General features: G+C 36.7%; 1 protein-coding gene across 1 annotated transcript in view; it reads left to right on the plus strand.

Moving 5' to 3' along the window:
* The window catches only part of MME (membrane metalloendopeptidase), a 113,391-nt gene extending 90,629 nt beyond the window's left edge, over nt 1-22,762 (plus strand). The window contains exons 18-23 of the mRNA XM_074298045.1: nt 10,912-11,031; nt 13,262-13,395; nt 13,518-13,583; nt 14,992-15,087; nt 15,415-15,491; nt 20,860-22,762. Of these exons, the coding sequence (XP_074154146.1) occupies nt 10,912-11,031; nt 13,262-13,395; nt 13,518-13,583; nt 14,992-15,087; nt 15,415-15,491; nt 20,860-20,959 (593 nt within the window). The 3' untranslated portion in view covers nt 20,960-22,762. The remainder of the gene's footprint in view (nt 1-10,911; nt 11,032-13,261; nt 13,396-13,517; nt 13,584-14,991; nt 15,088-15,414; nt 15,492-20,859) is intronic.
* The last annotated feature ends 468 nt before the right edge of the window (nt 22,763-23,230 follow it).

Below are 23,230 nucleotides of genomic sequence, written 5' to 3' on the forward strand. Positions count from 1 at the left end.
TTCCAGAAGGCCTTTAACCTCTTTAAGGTTCTTTTTATGCAAATAATGATAGTACCTAACCTTACAGTTACTTATATTACTCTTAGGAAAAACATGTCACATGTATGACTATTGAGTCTCAAAAGGTATTGGGAACTGTTAGAAAGGGGAAAAACAAGTTATTCTGTTAATTATATTCCTAATTACATTTTAAAATGATTTTTGATTTTTTTTTTTTAAGTTTTGAGTTGCAAAATTTTCTCCCCTCTTTCCTGAGACAATAAAAAGTTTGATGTGTTATACATGTATAATCATGTAAAACATACTTTATGTGAAATAAAACAGATCCCAGGGGAAAAAAAACAGAAAAGATCAAAATCAAGAAGAAATAGAAGGGGCCTTGAACATTCACAGTGATGAATTAGTCCCTGAATTAACAGGAGCTTGAAGAATCTTTGCAGAGATGCATGCAGACCTTCTCTTACCCCAGTCAAACTGATCTTTCCCAGTGGAAATATAGGATAAAGATAGAATCGTGGGCTTTTTGCAGATTCTTGACTGCTTCGGAAAGCTGTTCAGAGGAAAGCATGTCAGGCAAGGGGAAGGTCTTTGACATTTTTCTTTCTACTTCTTTTGGTAGCTTCTGAAATCTTAAGTGGAGATTGTCTTGACTAAAAATAACAGAAAACCTCTGAAATTTCAGTCATTTTCCTTGACAGCAGCCTTGGGGTTGCAACAGTTCAGCCTAAAGATGTGTTAGGTCTAAGAGAGACATAAAGACAGAAGAATTCAGGGGCATTTATCTCGTAGTAAAGATGGAAAAATTGGTCAACCTACACTGACTTTTTAAAAGAAAAATTGTCAGCAGTTTAGCTATCTTGTTCAAACTTCCTCAAATCGCTTATCTGCCTATTCACAAGCATTTATTGAGCACCAACTATATGCCAAGCACTGTGTTAGATCATAGGGATATTACTGAACCTAACCTATAGGAGCCTATAGCCTTCCCCAGAAAATAGAATTTGTATACAGTTTCAACATATCTATATATGAGCATCTGGTTCCCCCTGGCTAGGAAGCTTCCTGAAGATCAGAACTGTTTCCACCTTTGTGTTTCTGTCTCCCAAAACAATACCTGATCCAGTCTGTTAATAAATGTCTGTTGATTGACATTCTCATTTAGACACAATAGTAAATGCAGAAGTAATTTGTGGGGAGAACAGCTATGTGCTTGGTGATAAGGAAAAGCCACTTTTTGAAGGGAGAGGCTGTTTGAGCTCAATTTTTAAGAAAGCTAAAATTTCTAAAAGTCCAAGATAAAGAGGCAATGTATTCTAGATATCAGGTACGGCCTGTGTAAAGACTTTGGAAATGACTCTATCACTGACTCTCTGTAGTGGGCTCAAGATAATTTTAAGGGTGGGAGGGAACCCCGTTAATTATAAGTCATCCACAAACCTTTTTATGAACAAGAAAATGAGGAGAGGAGAGGGAAGGAGGAAGAAGAGGAGAACCTATTTGCCTAAAAATCTTTGCTTTGATATCTTTCTATATACCAATTATCTTTAAGAAAGGACTCTGAAACATCAGTTTTGATGGAAAAGACCATTTTTTAAAAATAATGTCAACCCTATAAATAAAGTTACAAAGAAAAGATGAAAGCAGGTATCCTTGTTTACAGAGGTGAGGGACAATGGGCGCAGAATATTGCATGTATTGACAGGTTCTTTTGTGTTTATTCATTTTGCAGAACTATTTTATTTCCCCCATCATTTTCTTTGATATAGAACAAGATTTTCTAGGTAGGGGAAGTGAGAGGGATAGATTTGGGAAAAAATCAAAAATCCATAAAATTTATTTTTAAAGTTCCTGACACTCTCTAATCAGGTAACCAGAGTGATGGCATGTATGAATGCAAAGGAATTATTTTCTAGAAAGGAAGCTGATTCTAGGACAAGAGAATGAAGAATGGGAATGACCTTAGAAAAGCCCAATGTTTTCTTTCTTTCTTGTAGAAGAGGGTATATGTGTATGTATGTTGATATATAGACAAAATCTAGTGGTTTTGTTTAATTAAGCAAGCCTCATTAATTAACTAAATTATGGTTATCTTGGATAATGACAACAAAATTTCCATTCCTCTGGCCCAGAACTGGTTCAGGCAAAGTGGAACAGTAGTAATAGTTCAGAGTGCCTGAACCTGGACCTCACTTTACAGCTGAGTAACTGTACATGACTAGGTGGTACCATAGGGCACAGAGTGCCAGGAAAATGTACAATAAAGAACTTAAATCCAGCCTTAGAAACTTAGTAACTGTTTGACTGTGGGCAAGTCATACTCTGTTTGCCTCAATTTAGAAAATCCCAAAGGTGTCATGAAGCTTTGGACATAACTGACTGACTACACTTTGGGTTTGTACTTCCAGTGTCCTTACCTTTTACTCTTTAGGTCCCTAATTTGGAAATTTGCCCAAGTCACAAATAATCAGCAGAGCCAGAATCTGAACCCAAGCCCAGTATTCTTTCCAGAAGCAGCTCATGGCTAAAGAATGACCTCTGTAGATACTTGAGTTGATAACAGTGAAGGTCCTAAGGGACCCTGGAAAACATTCAGCACAAATGAGAAGTGGTTTTCAGAGCTTCAGCAACAGCAGAAATGGAGTGGTAATCATCATTTGTGAGGCTCGAGTTTGATCACTACTATTTAATATGAACTATAAAATCTTATCTTGTGCCTGAACTGTGGCATCTCAGGGTATAATTAAAGCAGCAGGGACTTGCTAGTTAATGATCAGCCTTGATAGAACATTTCATAAGAACAGTTTATGTAATGGGTGGATTTTAACTGAGTGCAGAGTGTGGGAGAAGGAGCTTGCCTTCTCTTTAATAAATGGGCCACATATCATTTCACACATTTGAATGTAGAAAAAGGGCCCCCTTGGTGATGATCACTTTGCAAGGCTAAACCTTCACCACGTGGCTCTGCCAGTATTCAGGGCTTGTTGGTGCTGTTAAGCTCTGGAGGTGTCTGAATGTGTCTTACCACAGCTGTCATTCTGGTCTCTCCTCATTTGGAGCCTTTCTCTGTAAGTTGTAACCTTAAAGCTTTTCCTAGAGAAAGTTGCTCAGAATGTTATACCCTTGGTAAATCAGAGGTGGTATATATGGATGTATACAAATGTGTATTGGTATCTATCTGTATGTATATATCCTTGTAAATTTTACACACACACACACACAAACACACACACACAAATGTATATATCATATAGATATTTGTATAAATGCACACAATTACAAAGACCTTTTTGGAAAGGAAAACACTAGCATTTAGGGATTGAAGGCAGGGGATGGCTGTAGTCAGGGAAGGTTATATGTAAGAAATGGCATTCAAACTGAGTTTTGAAGGAAACCAGGAATTCTTTAAAGGTGAGATAAGGACAATGTATTCTGTTCATGAATAATCATTCCAGTGCAAAGGTACAGATATTAAAGATCGAGGGCTATATGTGAGGAACAGTTCAAAGGTCATAAAAAAAGGAATAAGATGGAATAATAAAGATATTAGGACCACATTGTGAAGATTTGGACATAACTGATTGACAGCACTTTGCATCTTTTGCTTGAGTGTCCTTACTTGCAAAGTGCCAAAAAATGGATATGAGATTCTGGAAGTAATAGGGAGCTATCATTTATATAGAGAATAGATATGGTTAAGTTTGTGCTTTAGGAAGATTACTTTGTCAGCTGTGTGGAACAAAATATGCGAGGAGAAGTGGTTAGAAACATTATTCAGAAAACCCAATTTAGAGGCTATTTGGTAGTCCAGAACTAAACAAAGATGGTGACTATGTGAGAGGAAGATCTTGGAAAAATTTTTTTTCCTTTGTCCTTTTTCCTTATCTGAAAATGAGAGCCTTGAGGACCTTTCCAGCCCTAAATCTTTTCACCTAGTTTTGAGCTCTTTTATCTACTCTGATTCACAGCAAGTCAACTCACATTTGTGAGCCTCAGTTTACTCATCTGTAAAATGAAAGGACTGAGATCCCAAAGAACAATTGCAGCTATGAAGGCTTGTGAGTTTAAGATTCCTCAGACCTAATTATGGATGGCAAAATATCAATTTTCCCTAACTAGATATCAGCAGAAAGAATAATTCTTGGTGCATGCAAAAGTTGGTTTTTTGTTTTAATTGTAGTCTGTCAATTTTTTCCATGGATCTTAAGAAATGATAGATAGTCTTCTCATGCTGATTCTAAATTTCTAAATTAATAGTTTTTTTAAATGAAAGGAACCTCAGAAGTCTACCTATTTTCTCATTGTACAAAATTGAGACATTGCAGGGAATGTAAAAGCCAAGATTCAAAATCTACCCATCCAGGATCCTTTTTTTTACTACTCCATGACTAAACTGGATGACTTCTAAGGTTCATTTTAATCCAATGATTCTCTAATTCTTTTATTCTATTCCCCCAAATAAGAAAGGAACAGCTGATGGAGTTCAGCTCAATTTCAATATTTAATTTCTGTCCTACACGATGCCGTGCATGTACCATTTACTTAATATTTGCTGAATTGACAACTCTCATAATACCAAGCTCATGACCTTTAGCATCATATCATAAAGCAGATTCTGACAAAACAAGAACATAGAACCAATACTTTCCTTACTTCAAACTATTCAAATAATAATCATTCTGTTTCTTATCAGCAGTAACCTTTGTTGAAAGTGATGGAACTATTCACTTCCCTGAGACACCCATGGATGGGGGACTTATTTCATTAAATATTTATATTATGTACAAACATGGTTTCCATTTGAATGAGTTCAGGTCACTGTGTGAAGTCTATCTAATAGCAAAGTCATCCAGACAACCATAGACTTGTGAATAGAAAATTAAACAAGAAGATCCAATATTGTTTCCATTGGATTTTAGCCATGACATTGTTTTATGTATTCTTGATTCCAACACTTGACTTTCTGTTTCTTTCAATAATCATTTGGCTTTAAAAAAAATTCTCAATCCAATTTCCTGATTAAAGTTAGTGTGATTTATGCTTTCTGAGTAGGGCCAGAGGGAGAGCACAAATGATTTGCCTCCAATCAGTCACATCTTGGGGCCTTTCATACTGAATTTCCAGCTAAGAAGTGCACAGTAAAAGGAGAAGGCAGGGTGTCTCTATTGATTTGTTTGTTTGCTAGGATAATAATCACCATCATTCCCATTTTTATAAGAGCCATAATAATAATTTTTGTTTATATATAGCTTTGAGGTTTAGAATGTGCTTCTCCACTTGGAAATGTTATGGTTCCTGAACAGTATGTGTAAATATCCAAAGAAAAATTTAAAATGTTTTTTTTTTTTGTTATTTCTGATTCTAAAAGATAACTGAGCATGGCTATATTTATTACCAGTAAAATCTATTGTCTCCTATGTTGAAATGTTGAGATTGTAGGAAACAACTCAAGGCATTTTTTTAAATAATGAAAAAACAAATGTAAATGTCTACTCACCCAATCCATCAGTGGGATTTTATGAAGCTCCTACTATGTGTCATATCATGAACATGCTAGTGACTATAAACCCATTCAAAGAATAAACCAATCTTTTTTGAAATTTACTTTTTTTTTTTTTTTTTTTTTTGCAATACTGCTTGAAAAAAGAAAAAAGCAAATCTCAATCAGAACCCCAAAAACAAAATATTCTTCTGAAATCTCTTGTGAGATAGTATAATAGCAGTAGTTCAAAGGCAATTAGGCAATAACATACTCACTCTTGTGACAGGTAATTCATGGAAAATTTTCCATAAAATTCTTTGAATCATATCATTTGTCCAATGTAGGCTGACCATCTTATGCCCCTGACTTTGATAGCTTATAACCATTTACTCCTGCCAAATCTAAGGAGTAGCCCATCCATCTTGTATGGAGATATTCCTTACTTCAACCACTTGTAACCCTGCTGATACACACACACACACACACACACACACACACACACACACACACACACACACACACAAGAGAGAGAGAGAAACAGAGAGAGACAGGAGAATTACTTTTTCTCCATCTGGTTCTACTCATGCATTCAGGACCCTACCCTAAGTGCTCACCTCTTTTGGTTCTATAATTTTGGGGCTGTTTTCTTTGGAAAAGGGATACTTTCTTTTTCCCTGGAAACTTTGAGTGACATTTTGTTTTGTTTTGTTTTAAAAAATGAGATCATCTGAAAACTCCAAATATGATATCCAAACTGAAGAAATTGATTTCTTTTGGCTTACTGGAAAGTATATGCATTTGATACTCAATAAACTGAATTATGTGGATAGTTTGGTTAACTCCATAGTCAATGGACTACATAGGGAAGGAAGACTTCAACCTCTACAGAAATAATTCTTCAACTCCATTAGACCATAACCTTATAAACAGGATTTTTTTTTTCCTTCAGTAATTCCTAAGGCTAGTTTTAGGGATTGTAACTCTTCATGTGATGTTGAAAACTCATACTGACCCCAATGACTTGGGAGAAAGGAAAAGGGAGAGAAACAGAGAGACAAAGAGACTGAGAGAAAGAGACAGAGACATGGAGAGAAACAGATAAAAAGGAGGGGAACAGGGATAAAGAGAAGAGAGAGAAAGCTAGAAAGACAGATGGTTGGATGGATAGATGGAGAGAGGGAGAGAAAGAGATTTTTTATCTTATGTATCACATGTGAATCAGTGGAATTATTCTGTATTTGGTATAGCTATACCAAAATGACTAGACATCTTGTCTAGTCATATCTTTAAGAAGATATCTCAAATCTGAGGAAGATGAGGAAGATTCAAGGTCCTTTTCATTAGAGGGGACCATGGACTCTTTGGTAAAGTGCCATTAGCTCAAACTTCTTATTCAAGCCCATATAATTTAGGTGGGAAGAGAAATGATGAAAGGAACATTGATTTATAATTAAAACATAGAATTGGAGTTACATGCTGACATGTAATAGACATGGAAGGGGCTGGTAGGTGGTGCAGTAGATTGGTCCTGGAGTCCAGAAGACCTGATTTTAAATGTAATCTCAGACATTCATTGTGTGACCTTGAGGAAGTCACTTTACCCTCTCTGCCTCAATTTCCTCACTTATAAAATGAGGTGAAGAAGGGAATGGCAAACTACTCCATTGTCTTTGTCAAGAAAACCCCAAGTGGTCTCATAAAAAGTCTTTAAAAAACTGACCAGCAAGATCAATAAAATTTTAGGCTGGTTTCTTCAGCTACAAAGTCAGCAAGATCCGAGTTTAAATACAGCCTCAATTGTTGAGCAAGTCTGTGAAATGGGAAAAATAATGCCATTTCCTGAAGATATTTTTTAATCTATTATATTTTTGAATAATTTTAAATAGCTGAAAGAACTACTGTCATTCATCTCCCAACCTCAGTTTTATCATCTGTAAGAGTGAAAGTAGCACTGCTTATGTTCTTAACCTCATAGGTCTGCTCTGAGAATTTATATTAATAAGAGCTATTTTTAGTGTTAGTCTAAAAATAGACCTTTATCATGTGTAGTTTATATTTTCTTATCACGTTTGATTTTACAACCTGACCTTTACATGCATATTAATTCTGTATCTCAATTAGAATTTGTGCTTACAGGGTGAATTTTTACTTTATTTCTTTGAAATCACTTGTAATGTTAATAACCCTAATCACTGATGTTCTTAACCTGTGATCCATGACCTTAGTTATTGTTGTTTTTAATATTTTAATAACTTTCAATATAATTGTTTTTCCATTTATTTTATGCATTTAAAATCATTTTGTCTCATCATGGAAAATGCCATCCAAAGGGAAAAATACATGGAATCTGAATGCAAATCAAAATTACTGTTGTTCCATTTGTTATTGTTGTTCTTGTTCCAATTCTTCTTTCACAATAACATCAGATTGCTTGCTTTGTTGGGGAGGAAGGAGAGAAGGGAGAAAAAAAAATTGGAACTCCATGTTGTAATGAAAACTACAATTGGAAAAATTAAAACGGTATGGGAAAAGCAAAAATAAAAATAAAGTCATTCTGATAAAGGTTCCTAGATTTTGCCAAACTGCTAAAAGGATCCATGACTCAAGAAAGATTAAAGACCCCTGTTTCACTGGACTCTGATACCCCTGACTTATTACCCCAAATAAGATTCAGTCCAGAGACTAAGTGTTTTGCATTTGGCAGTTACTCAGTTTTTTATTATTTCCCACTCCCCAAATCTACTAGTTTTATCATATGCATGAATGAATATATACACAATTTTAGCTCTAGGCACAGGATAATGCTAGTACAGCTAAGTATAGGATACTCCCAGGATAGATAGAAATGGGGATGCCCAAGCAAATTCACAAGATCAGGCAAAAGTACATTTTCCAAAGGCATCATCCAAAAAATAAGAGGCAACATCTAATCACTCCTGGAGAAAAAGTCCAGCTGGAACACAGTTGCTAAAATCTAAACTCAATCTAAAATAAGGGGTTAACCTGACTCCATGAATGGCAATCCAAGTACTTGGCAAGCAATAAAAGAAGAAGGGAAAGAAAGGAATCCCCTGGTCCTGGCAGTAAATGCCATTAACTCCACACTCAATCTTGTCTGTTCCCTTCTATACTCTGCTCCACCAGACACAGCTATATCATTTTATTGCCTCTGGATGTACATTGCTCTTGCTCTTAAACTGTGTTTATAATATCTTCCCCCAACCCTCTTGAATTCATATTCATCCTGAAAAGTCAGTTGCAACGTTACTTCCCCTAGGAAACCATCAGTGATCCCCCAAACTGTCGGTAATGACCTTTTTCCCAACCTCTCTAAAGTTATACAGCACTTCTCTCATAGACTTGTCAGGTATTCATTTTACATTTTATTGTTTATTATGTATGTGTTGAGACGCAGCCTGCTGTCTAGTGGAGAGAGCTGGCCTTGGATTCATAAAAGACCAAGTGTCTGCCATAAGGCACTGGCTGTGTTTCTCTGGGCAAGTCAATTAATCTCTCAATGCCTCAGCTGAGCTATAATGCTAGAGGAAAGTTTTTACCTGAAGCTTCTTACATTGATAGAATCACAGATGGCCCCAAAACCTGGGGGGAAGATAAAGGTGATAGGATCCTTACAGAAATTTGATGAGGTCAGGGACTAGAGCTCATGTATGCTTCGAATCTCACCCAGGGCTTAAGTGAGAGCCTTCTACTGAGAAGAAAATTGTTAAGATTGCCTCTTTGTATTCCCAACTCTTAGCACAATGTCTGGCACATAGTAGGCAATTCATGGATTTGTTTTTTCTATATTTAATATGCTGAATTGAAGCAAGCTCAGTTAAGGGGAGTGGATACAGGAATTCATCTACCAGTAAGCTTTTATGAAATGTCTATTATTTTCCTGGTGCCATGCTGAGCATGGAAATACAAAATGGAACCTACCCTCAAGAAGTTTTTATTCTAATGGGATATATGTTCAGAATAGGAATAGAGGTTGGAAGGGGGATTCCTTGCAGGGAAGCTTCTGATGAAGCTCCCTCTGGCAGTGCAGATTTGCACCTGTTTTGAACCCCAAGATCTTGGAGTGGAGCCAGGAAGGGAAGCTTATAGCGGACTTGCCAAGGGTGAAACAACTAGTATGTGTTAGAGGTAAGAATTGTACCCAGTTTCCCAACTTTATCAATTGTAAGAGCCCTTTAAATGGGTGGCGCCACAGCGCATCGGAGATTTTGAGTGGCCCCCCTCCCCGGAAGTAATCTCTGGATATTAGGACTGCCTTGTAGGTGGGATCTTGACCACATTGAGATAGCTTCATAATGGGCTGATTGGCTGTGTGTGTGACCTCACAGGCCCTTTATAAGCCCACTGCAGACAGCAGTTGTTCTCTTTAACCTGGCGCTCTTTACCCTGGCTCCCTAACCTGGGTGGCCAAGCCAAGATGGGTAGCCAAAAGAGGTAAGGATTTTGGTAGTGAGTCTTCTGACCAGGTGTTCACTAGGGAACCAACAAGTCAGGGCATCAGTCAGGGCATTATGTGAGTAGGTATAATAAAGGCTTTTAAGATTACACGTGGCTGTTCTTGAGCGTGCTACTGGTTATTAAACTATAGATTCAAGAGATCGTGGCCAGAGACCTTTGAAGGCCAGGTAGAGTTCACACTGCAAAGGTCAGTGGTCAAAGGTACTCTGTTAGGCCTAGGACAGACTAGTAATGGTAACTGACAGGAGGCATGCTACTGGGATGCAAAGCAATATTCTTGGCCACCAAGAAGAGCCAAGGAGGAAAGTTGTTTACTCCCTGTGGAACCCAGGTCAGAACAAGATGGCTCGTTGCTCCCAGAACTCCTGTTAGCTTTTCTGGCAAGACCAAGACTGCCCACAGAGTTGAACTTTCCTTATAGAAACCAGATCTAGTGCACTTGGATTGCTTGTGTTACTGTAGCCTCTAAGCTAATGATGCATTCAAATGTAGCAAGAAGATGCCGATAAAACAACAAAAGAGGAATACTAGGTTTAAGAGTAGCTTCAATCACTTTCCCTCCTCACATTCCCTGAAGGAGAGGTAGGGGACACTAACTTTGACTTGTTGGTAGTCACTTGGGCAGTAAATGCCCCTCCACAAAGACTGTCTGTTTATGGAGTCTAGTGATCTCAAAGTGACTTATTTCAAGTAGCCTGTTCCCCTTATTTTATACCCAAAGGAATTGATGTCCAGAGAAGAAGAGAGATTTGTTCACAATTACACAGGTAGCAAATAGTAGAATTAAGATTCAGGTCCTCTAACTTATGAAGGGCCAGTCTTCTCCCTGATTATTAATTAGAACACTATGTCGGCGCCTGTTCTTCCAGAAAAGTACCTTAGGAGGCAGAGTGCCTTCGGACCTGTGGTTCATGCAACAAGGCAAGATTTTACATCTTAACCTTCTATCTTTGTAGTTTTCCCAGCTGGCATCCTGCAGCCTCCCTTCTTCAGTGCAAACCAGCCCAACTCCTTGAATTATGGCGGCATCGGCATGGTTATAGGACACGAAATCACCCATGGTTTTGATGACAATGGTGAGTCCATCACAATTTTGTTCACTTTCTCCTAAAATAACCAACATTAAAATTTCTCTTCCCTCTTTTTCACTTCACATATACAATCATTTTCCAAGATTCTAAGTGTCAGTTTTACACACTTACACACACACACACACACACACACACACACACACACACCCCTTCTCTCTCCTTACACATCCACACCTACACCACTATGATAATTTCAAATAGATTTCCCTGCCTCCATATCTGTTCTCTGCATAACTCCCAAGTCGATACCCCTAAAGTACAGACCTGGCCTGTCACCCCCACACTCAGTAAGCTGCAGTGGTTCCCTGGAGCTTCTAAGATAAAATATAAAGTCATTTTAAAGTATTTCGGAGCTCATGCCTGCTTTCCAGGACGACTTCATTCTATATTTCTCCCTCTCAGGTACTCTCCGTTATGGCTCTCTGGTTCTTCCTCAGACCCTCAGTCTTTTTGTGACCTTAAGTTCTCCATTTTCCTCTCTGTCTTATGTCATTCCTTGTTTCTTTCAAGACTCGCTCGTGTTTCCTTTCCTATTTCCCCAACTATTCATTCAGTTTCTCCCTGCTGTACCCACTCAATTATTTTGTACTTATTCTTTATATCTGCTATTTCCCCAGGTAGAATGTAAGTTCCTTGAGGGCAAGAAATTTTTGCTTTTGTTTTTGCTGCCCTTCTCAATTATTTTCATTTATTCTTTAATATATCCATTATTTCCCCAAGTAGAATATAAGCTTCTCGAGGGCAGGAATTTTTGCTTTTGTCTTTGTAGCTTCAGAACCTACACAATGGTTATGTAATGGATGGGATGGAATAAAACACAATATGATGCAAGATCCATAAGGCCATCTATATCATATGAAGTTACTAGTATCAGAATGTTGAACACTGTTGTTCTATTTAGGCTGGAAGAGCTCTCTGATTTTATGGGAACTAAGGTCTAAGTGGGCTGAGAGTTGCCTTCAGGATAGTGGGAAATGTGGAGCTCAGCTGAGGTATCTGAGCTAGAGACATTAATTTGGGATTTTACCTAAGCATAGGATAAGCAAAGGATGAGACAGGACCAATTCACCAAGAAAGCCTACAGAAAGGAACCAGTGCTCACATGTAAAATTATAAAAAGGTAGGAAAGGAAACAAGGGAGTGATTTCAACAAGTATTTATTGAAGATCTACCCTGTGCTTGACATAGTTCAGGGGACTATGGGGGATTATACAAGAAGCAACATTAAAGAATTGACAGCCTCATTAGGCAAATAAGGTTTTTATACTTGAAGCAACATAAAACAGAAAATAAAGTGTCAAAATTTGAGAGAAAGATGGCTAATCCTGTGAGAAGAAAGAGGAAAAATTAGTGTGGCTTGATGATTAGGACAAGCTATAAGCATGCAGCAATACTCGAGAGATTTAAAAAAAAACTGTGTATGGGTTAGAATCCAGACTGGTCTCTGCTAATTTTGGAATTGTTGGTTATAATGGAACAAGAGCAGAGATTTGGATCTTTCAGGGTCTTGTGCTTTCAAGACAAAAGATAAAAATTTGGAAAGCTTATATTCCACTAGAGGAAAACAACTTAAGCGCAGATAAAAATAAAAAAAAAATAATTCTCAAAGTCAAAGAATGGGAGAGAAGGGTTAATTCCCAAAGAATGAGGCAGAGGGGCTGAGAAGGCCATTTGTAGGAAGTGGCACCTGAACAACTGGATGAAGTAGATGGAAAGAAGTGTGCCTCATAATAAAAGGTCACCTTGGATAAAGGTGAAGAAACTGGACCTGAAATGTCATATACAGAGAACAATGGAGCTGATTGGTTTGACTAAAACAAAGAGGTTTTTTTATAAGAGGGCTAATGTGAGATCAGTGAAGAAAGATGGGCTGGAGCCCAAATGAAAAGGACTTCCAATCTCAACAAAGAATTGGTGTTTAATTCTAGAAGGAATTGGGCAGTAATGTGTTTTAAGCATGGGATAGGTATGATTAGACACTATTAATGTAGCAACCTAATGGGACAGAAGTTTAGATGTTAGAAATTCAAGATGAGAAATCATAAATGAGCCGAAACCCATTTCTGATAAAGATACATAAAATTTCATTTCTTGCCACTTCTGCTTAGAGAAAGAATTTTAGTCACTTCTATTTGATTCTGTGTTTTCTTAATCATCTTTTTACACATTGAAATGCAAAATCACTGTTATAATCACTCTCCTTTTCTTTTTCCAGGTAGAAACTTCAACAAGGATGGGGATCTCATTGATTGGTGGAGTCAAGAATCTGCCAAAAATTTCAAAGACCTGTCTCAATGTATGGTATACCAATACGGAAACTTTTCGTGGGACCTAGCAGGTGGCCAACATGTATGTCACGAGCACCTGCGTGCTAAATTCTCTTCACTTGTTAAAAGTTCTTGATAATTTTTTTTTTTGAAACTTAATACATTTACGGGTGTGTTTGATTTTTTTTTTTTTTTTTTGGACAGCTTAATGGAATCAGCACTCTGGGCGAAAACATTGCTGACAACGGAGGTCTTGGACAAGCATACAGAGTAAGTGGCATTCATTTTCTTTCTGTTAATTCAGAAAAAAAATACAGGGAACAGAAAATAATGTGCCCAACATTTTTTTTTTTTCTTTTAAAGAACTTGCCTTCAAATAAAAAATTTATATATAATATATATAAAATTTTAAAGAATAATAATATAATATAAATTATTTAAATTTTATTAAAATTTTATCATTTAAAAGTATTTAAATTATAAAATATTAAAATTTTATATTTAAATAAATATAATCATTTATAGTCAATTCTTCCTAAAAAAATTAGTTTTGGTTTCATTTCATTCTTGAAAATTCTTGTGTTTAAGGCCATTAGAAAACATTTCGAGTATATTTGATTTAGATAAGTATATTTACTATTTTTTGTTTCATTTTTCCTTGAAAATTCTTGTTTTTAAGCCATTAGAAAGCATTTCAAGTCTTATTTGATTTTCATAAGTCTATTTACTAAGAGTAGACCTGTGAAATCTATTAGTTTTTTTGCCTCTTTTATCTTATTTATTCTTGATAAATTAATGATTTTCAAAAATAAAAATAAAACGGGAGGAGGTATAAAAATCAGACAGATAGACCTGACTGTGATCCCAGACAAGACACTTAATCTATATAAGAAGTTTCTAAGACTATTTGAGTCAGATGAGTGACTCAGTGGATGGCTGGACCTTGATTACTGAAAAAGCACAGGTCCAGTTTAAGGTAGACTTTCAACCCCTTGAGGATAGAGTGTAGGCTCTGTATTGTTACCGCCTACCACACATTCCTATATGTAACTGATAATTAGCAAATGTTAGTTATTGATTACAGTGGAGATGCATGTATATATTTATATATAATATTTATATATATTATATATATGTGTGTGTGTATGTATGTGTGTGTAGATATATATATATATATATATATATAGATATATATAGATATATATAGATATATATAGATATATATATATATATAGATATATATAGATATATCTATATATATATATGGAGAGAAAGGAGGGAGGAAAATTTGGAACTCAAGTTTCTACAAGGGTGAATGTTAATATATTTTGAAAATGAAAAACTTTTTCAAAAATATGGGGGCAATTAGGTGGCACAATGGATAGAGTACCAGTCCTGAAGTCAGGAGGACCTGAGTTCAAACAGACACTTAGTCTCAGTGTCTCAGACACTTAGTACTTCCTAGCTGTGTGACCCTGGCAAAGTCACTTGACCCCAATTGCCTCAGAGAAAGAAAATATAAGGGAGAAAATAACTGTTTTGATATTCTTCAACTTTAATTGTTTAAACCCACACTCTAGAATACTCTTTTTTTTTTAAATGTGAAATTTAAACACTACATAAATTTGAGCTGTTAGTAAAAATTTGCTAACATTATTTCTGTCAATTCACTACATAGGCTTATCAGAATTATGTGAAAAAGAATGGGAAAGAGAAGTTACTGCCTGGACTTGACCTCGACCACAAGCAGCTGTTCTTCTTGAACTATGCTCAGGTACTGTGTACAAATTCTTAATGGCCAGAGAGGAAACTCTTTGCAATTGAGATTTCCTAAGAAGCCTAATGTCAGATAAGGATTCAGTCACTGTGGCAGCAGCTAATTCGACCATCCTTCAAAGCATGAAGCTGCTGTCCCCATGAGGTTAAGGCTAGATAGTGATTACCTTCTCTCCTTTTTTAAAAATTATTTGTTGATTGTTGCTTTAGGAATCCTGGGAATGGTTCTCCATCTATCTGCCTATCTACTTGAAATCTAAATAAATATGCCAGAATCTTCTTAAGGGATCCTGATTTTCATGCTATGTTCTATTTGTGTTCCTAGGTATGGTGCGGGACCTACAGGCCAGAATATGCTGTCAACTCTATCAAAACTGATGTTCACAGTCCAGGCAATTATAGGTAGGTTTTGAATTCAACAGCCATTCAATTTATTTATGTCTTAATAGGTCACTTTTTTTTTTTTGAATGATCATTAATGGCTTAGTGAATCACAGCTATAACAGCCTTCTTATTGTTCTTCCATGTTTAAGCTCCTTTGCCATCTACTAGAAAATCCATAGTCTCCCTGTACTCAAATCAAACCATTTTTTTATATATGAGTTGGTCTAGACCCATGAAAAACCTTATCAACTTATGTGTGAACTTAGTTTTATGTTCTTAGAGTCACATGTAAAACCAGCAGATTGATATTTCAAAAATAGAGAATAAAGCATTTGATCGATCCAAAGGGATATTCATGGCATTCTTCTCTTGAGCTTTAAGATGATCTGTTTCAAATGCATAAATATATACTTTAATTCTGTTAGTAATAATGCACCATTTCAAAAGAGAGGATAGAACTGAAACAGTCCAAGATTAAAAGAAGTTCTTAAAGAAGGAATTAGTTCTCTAGTCAAGAGTAAAACCCTTTGGGGGAAGATACAAAAGATACAAATTTCTTTTGATTATGAGGAAAGCTCCTTAATAAAAAGTTGGGCCATGGCAGAAGAGGACATTGCAGGAATGGGCCTGGTTCCTATTCCACTGGAGGTCCATGAGTAGTGACTGGATGATTGCCCAGCATCATTAGTAAGTGGGAAGTTGGACAAAATGACTTTCCCAATATTAATAGCTTGTGGCATTAAGAGAACAAAAAACTACAGATTGCTCATTTTATCCATCTCCTATACTTAGGATCCCATAACACGTTTATTTGGGAGAAATGGAAAAAGTCTGAACTTGGGATTTCCTAAGTGCGGGAAGTAAAAACTTATTCTACAGATGCAGCTATCATTTATCTGTCACTGACATATTGAAGGGCTCCTATCTGTCCAGTGTTATCCAGTTATTATATGCTAGAGGAAAGACAAATCCAGCTTTTCTAGACTTGAAGACCAACCTTGTATCCATTATGCTTCAGTGCTTTTTTTTGAATATTTGCATAGCAAGAAATCCAGAACTTGTTACCACTCTCTCAAAGAGCAATTTTAAATACAGTCTAAAAAGCAATTAAAAATAAAAAAGCTAATGACTTTCCTTCCATTGCCTAACATAAAAACTCTACATGGATCATCTACTCCAGTAACTCACTCCTGGGGAGAAGTTACATCATGGAGAAATCTAGACAAAAAGACTTTGAAATAGTTACAGAAGGAGACATCATATGACAGGAATCTGTTCTGGACAAATGAACACATCAATACATAGATGAAAAGCTTTCCAGGGCCTTTTCTTTTTGTACATTGTCTTAAAATGACCTGAAAATACTTCTTTCAACATTAAGTCATTCAACCAACACTTATTGTTTCTTATCCATATCAGATTTGGTCCTCAATGGCACCTTCACTATGGTTCAGCTAATACTAAGAGGAATAACTTGATTTTGTTTATATTATGATTCCAAATGTTTTTCCCCCATTCATTAAAAAAATAGTGACCCATTAAGATAGTCAGATAAATTGTATAATAAGATTGTGCCTTTTACAATAGCTTTTCCCCCCCCCAAGTACATGCGTAGTTTTCAACATACAGCTTTGCAAAACCTTGCATTCCAAATTTTTTCTTGATTTCCATTTTCTCTTTCCATGTCTTCCCTAGACAGCAAGCAATCCACGATAGGCTAAACGTGATTAATTCTTCTAAATATATTTTCATTTATCATGCTGTGTAAGAAAAAGCAGATTAAGGCGGGGGAGGGGGGGAGAAAGAAAACAAAAACAAAAACAAAAAAGAATAAAAATATGCTTTGATCCACTTTCACTTTCTATATTTTTTCTTTCCATCACAAGTCTGTTGGGATTGTCTTGAATCAGCTTATTTGTCACAGCTGATCATCAAGTAATCTTGTGATTATATGAAATCTGTGTACAATGATCTCTTGATTCTGCTCATTTCACTTAGCATCAGTTCATGTCTATCTCTGCAGGCTTCTGTGAAATCATCTTGCTGATCGTTTCTTATAGAAAAATAGTATTCCATAACATATCATATACCAAAATTCATCTGTTCTCCAGCTGATGGGCATCCATTCAATTTCCAGTTTCTTGCCACTACAAAGAGGGCTGCCACAAACACTCTTGCACATGTGGTCCCTTTCCCTTCTTTAAGATCTCTTGGGATATAAGCCCAGTAGAAACACTGCTTATATCCCAAGAGATTTTAAAGTTGGATCCTTTCACAACTCCACCAACAATGCATTAGTGTCCAAAATTTTCCCTCTGTCCATTAACTTTTCCTGTCATCTTAGTCAATCTGAGAGGTATGTAGTGGTACCTCAGAGTTAGGATTATGTCTTTTGAAAGGGACATCTCACCAAAAGAGACAGGATGACTAAAGATAATGTTGGATTAATATCATCTATTTAAAATGATGCATTGATACAAGGAAAGCCAGAAAGCAAATTGTAGATACGAGCATGATAGCAAGTATTTGGCTGACTAGCAATGATCAGAGAAATAGACACTTGTTTGGTGCTGCAGTATACAATAGACTACTAGAACAGAGGGAGGATGTAGATGAGGATTTCAGGAACCAGAACACATTCATGGCACAGTCCTGCGAATCTGCAGTTCTTTTGGCAGAAGCCAGATCTCTTTCTGCTAAAAAGGAATGTAACTATTGATCTCCTAACTTTCTTCTGAACCCAGATTCTCAGAATCATGTGTAAAATAAGAGAAAGAAGGCACTGAATGAGGTGAACAAGGTTCTTCTTTGAGCAAAAAGCATGAATTTTAGGACATGGATTTATAACACCTCTGGTGACAACTCAGAGCCTTTGTGTTGTTTCCTTGTTTCCTGTCCTTGGATGGGTTCCAAGTGGTTGAGGTTGCCAGATTGGTGACCTCTGAACAAATGAGGTGTTACTGTATATACACATTTTTTAAAACCCCCAAAACTGAAGGCATTATTTTATTATTTCGTTGGAAAGTTATTTCCCCCTGGGCCTGACCCTGCATGTTCCTCTCTGTGAATATTTCCCATTCACTTCAGAAAAGGTTGTATTTTTTTAAGAGTCAATGGAATGCCCAACTTTTGCCAAGGAAATCATTATTTTCTCTAGAGGTAAAAGGATTTCCTTGGCAAAAGGTTGAAGTTCTATTTGGTTTTGGAAGTGGGCTGCTTCCTGGTTCTACCCATTTATAAAACATCATGTTTCAAAGGCCCCAGAAAAAGTTTTAGACATTGAGTTGTTGTTCAGGAGCTATACGCTAGTGATCGAAGTGAAAATCTCTCTCCAACACATGGAAGATTTTTATGTCTTGGCTGTAATTGCCCCCATCTTCAGAAATAAAGGAGAAATGTGTTTGGCATCAGAATGGAAATCTTGCTAAATCATTTTTACCATACCCAACCTATGACTAGCTCATTTCCCACAGGATCCTAGATTTACAGAAACCATGTGTAAAGAAGGAAACCAAGAACAAGGACTTATCTTAAGGTCATTCGGGTAGAATCTAAGCTTTCCAGGTTTCGTTAATATAGATCCCCATGGTTATAGCTTTTTAAGGGTTACAAAGTACTTCCTGGTTGCATTTTGGGAAGATGGAGCAACAGGTCAGACATTTCTAGGCTCTCTAGATTTCCTCTGCAAACAGAGAGGACACTGCCACAAGTGAATGTAGAATAGCAAAAATAAAGGGATAAAGCCCTTTAATAGTTCCTTACTTCATTGGATTTTCGAAATGAGCCTCAAAGCTAGGTCCTATTATTTTCCACGTATAAGCTCTTTAAGGCTTAGAGGTTAAGTGACTACTTTGCCAAAGTGATTCTAACTATCTTTACCATCAAACCCACAGTCAAATGCCTTTTGGATCTAAATCTCCCAGATGAACTACTTGGTCAGCATTTTTCTTTCTCAGATTTATACTCTTAATTCATATGAAATATTTACCGTGATTTTTCTTCTAATATTTAAGTGAATATAACTGCTTGTTGTTGGGGAAAACCTTTATTTTTCCTTAGTAAATCTGAATTTTGGGGATAGAAAACCATCTTTCTATCTAAAATTTAGTTTCTAGTTCTCCCAAGTCAGACAGTATAACTCAGCTGATATTGTCAGGTGTGGTTTCTGCCCTTTGCTTTATGAGAAACTTTGCATGCTCAGGGAAACTCCCTCCCTGAAGCATCTTTTATTTGCACTTCCTACGAAACAGTTTTTTAATAATAATAATTATTATTATTATTTTGCTCTACCACCACTAATAATAATAATAATAATAATAATAATAATAATAATAATAATAATAATAATAATAAATTTAATAATGAATTTTAAAATATACCTGGCAATCCTATTTGTTCAGCATAACAACCCTGTGAGGTAGATGTTATCATCATTTTCTAGATGAGGGAACTGAGGTTGAGATCTGCAAGGGACTTGGCTCAGGGCCAAATAGCTACCCTGGATCTCAGGGTTCAATGCTACCCACCCACTCTGCCAGTGGTCCTCAAACTTTTTTCAACAGTACCTCAGGCTGTTGGAGGGCCGGACTATAGTAAAAACAAAACCTCACACTCTGTCTCCATCCCTCAGCCCATTTGCCATAATCCGGCGGGCCGCATAATTCCTCAATGGGCCGCATCTGCCCCATGAGCTGTAGTTTGAGAACCCCTGCACTATGCCATCTAGCTAGCTCTGTTAGCCCAAGACTATTTCATTTATAAATAACATTTCGGGCTTTGGTTAGTCTCATAGATGCCATGGTAATTACTGCTGACATTTAATTAGCCCCCTTTTGATGCCTTTGAGACTTTCCGACATCACAAATTGTGCAATCTTCCTCCAAGGTCATCCCTTGATACCTCCTCATGATATGAGGATGGCCCAAGGACTGGGGAATTATATTTGAAAGGAGTACAAGTTCCTCTTGCATCTCATCAGGCTGTAAAGTTTCAAAGGAAAGGTTCAGTCTATTATTGAGGTCCTGCCTGGCTGAGATTGGAGAAGGTCATTATCAAAACAAGCTTGATCCTATCAGGAAATGAACTTTTTGCTTGTCCCCCACTTATCCTCACCTTCATTGCTGCTACAACACTTCATGAAAACTTTTCTTCCAAGAAAGAAGTGTGATAACCTGTGCTAGTGAATAGCGCACCTTTAACGATAGAATCAGAAGGATGTTGCTTTGCTTGTGTACTTGAATCTAGAATTGATTGGATAGATCAGAATGGTGAATGCAATTTGGCTTTTTTATTTTAAAGAATACTCCATGAAAGACCAATCATTATCCAAGCTAGTTCTTTAGGTTTTGGACACATCACTGATGGTGATTTCTGTTTTATTTTGAAGGATCATAGGAACTTTGCAGAACTCCCCAGAGTTTTCAGAAGCCTTCAAATGCCGCAAGAATGATTATATGAATCCAGAAAAGAAATGTCGGGTGTGGTGATTCCAGAAAGACGTAACAAAGGTGAAAGACAGAAGCAATCTGGAACTTTGTATGGGAGGAAAAACACAAAATCTGTGCACCAAACTCACTCTAATTACAAGAGGGTGATTAACTGAGAAGGGGGAAATGCTTCAAGATTTTAATTTCAAGTTAAGGAAAGTGACTGCAGCCAAAATTCTATGTGAGTCGTTCCCAAAAGAATGAAGGAAGATCCAGGTTAATAATCATTGAACCTATCACAACTGTGTACATAATGCTTTACTCTGGAATTATGGCTTTCCGTTAATGTCTGTTTCCCATTTGGTCAACAGAATGAATATTCTCATTTGGGAACAGGGTTTATCGTCTATGAATGTAGATAAGTCTTTTTAATCAAAGGGAGGAAGAAAATGTCAAAGAACATGGCAGGATAACAACTGTCTAATAAGGACACAACAGGGAAATAGGTCCTGCCACCTCTTTAAATATCAAGTATTGGATTTTTCTTCCTGATTCAGCAATGCCCTCACTCAAACCTCTTTAAAGAATTCTTCTGAGAGTGAGCATTTGGGGCTTGAAGCAATTTTAAAAAGAAGTCATTATTCCTGTATTTTTTTTTTTAAATTCCAAGGCCATAATCATATTCAATTAAGAAATGAAATTGTTGCCTGAGATATTGAGAATCCTCTTGTAATTCTCCCCCTGCCCTCCCCCCCAAAAAATTCTTGTTCTCTCTAGACTTGGTCTTTTTAAAAGATTTGTAGTAATGTATAAAGCATAATTTTTATATTTAATTATTAACTATGTGTATGAAAAAGTAACTGCTATATCTATATATACATATAGAGAGAAATGGATATGATCACTGATCCACTACCAGGGATTCGCATTTCAGATTGAGATATGAAACATTCTTTACATTAAGGAAACATCTGCAAACCAACATCTGTAAAGTACTGTACAGATTAAAATTTGGGACTTTTTTTTTTTTTAAAGAAACACAATAATTCATATTTGCAAAAAAGCTTTAATCCAGAACTTTTGTGTAAGATTCACTTTTGTTCAGCTTTCCCAGAGGCCTGCCTGATGGCTGTAGTGTAGAAGCAATCAGAAATTTCCCAGAATCAATAATAGATTAGCTCTAATCTGTACTGAAATGAGTAAGCTTCTTCTCTGTGATTCCATGTGGTAAGGGAATCCCACTGCAGCTCATCCTGATCCCTTCTAAGCAATGGCAAGGTAACAAGGTCATGTTTTTAAGATACAATCAAAAGATTCCCTAATATTTCCATAGCATTGGGAGGCACTGATGTTGCTGGGAGCATCCCAGTGGAAGGGAAAGGGAGTAGGACAGGTTCTCCATGAACGCTGTCCATGTCCACTGTTACTGGTTGATTGAATGGTCATTCTGCATTACAATAGCATCATAGAATCTTAGCTTGAGGACTAAAAGAGACCTCAAGGGTCATCTCATTCAAATTGTTCATTTTCCAGAAGAGAAAAACAGAAAAAGGGAATGACCTGTCCAGTCTAGTGATTGCTAGGTTTAGGCTTCGATCTTAGGACCTCTGACTCAAAACCAGCAGACATGATGTCATGACTAATTAAAACCACTGTGGGCTGATAATTAGCACAGGCAGCCAGTGACAGGAGTGGGAAGTTCTAGAGGGAGCAGCCTCTCCCTTCCACATTTTCCCATGGCCTGTAACTATTTCTGGGATTTCATGATGAAAAAAAATGTCCTGCCTATGTCCCTGATTCCATGTCATGTTATTTCATCTTTCAATGTCACCTGATTAAAATATTTTTTTTATAATAAACAAATTGTGAGCCTGATTCTTACCAAACTCTAGTGTCTTTTATGAATTTGGGGGTATCTGAAGAAGTTGGAGGGAAAATCTTTGAAGATCTTAAATCTTGTACCTTTTCTGATATTAGCTCTGATTTCTAACTAAGTAGAAACTCTAGAAGGGCCAAGATTTCAATGTTCAACAGAAAGGAATTTTCAGTTATTTGGTAAATAAATCAAGGTATTCCTCTTTTCTGTGTCATTCAGTTCAAGAAGAGAGTCAACCTTAAAATTACACATCTGTCTATGTGTGGCCATAGTCTAGAACGTGAATGTCACCACTGAAAGGAAACCCAAATTGTAGAAATATTTAGAACCAAACTTTGACCTCCAAGTCTTAGAAACTTTCTGAGATCATTGAGGATTTAAATAATTCGTATCTGATCCCACAGGGATCATATGTGGGGTTGAAGGACCGAACTCAAGGCTTCCTGACTCTCATA

Source organism: Sminthopsis crassicaudata, chromosome 3 (assembly GCF_048593235.1).
Source record: "Sminthopsis crassicaudata isolate SCR6 chromosome 3, ASM4859323v1, whole genome shotgun sequence".
NCBI lineage: Eukaryota > Metazoa > Chordata > Mammalia > Dasyuromorphia > Dasyuridae > Sminthopsis > Sminthopsis crassicaudata.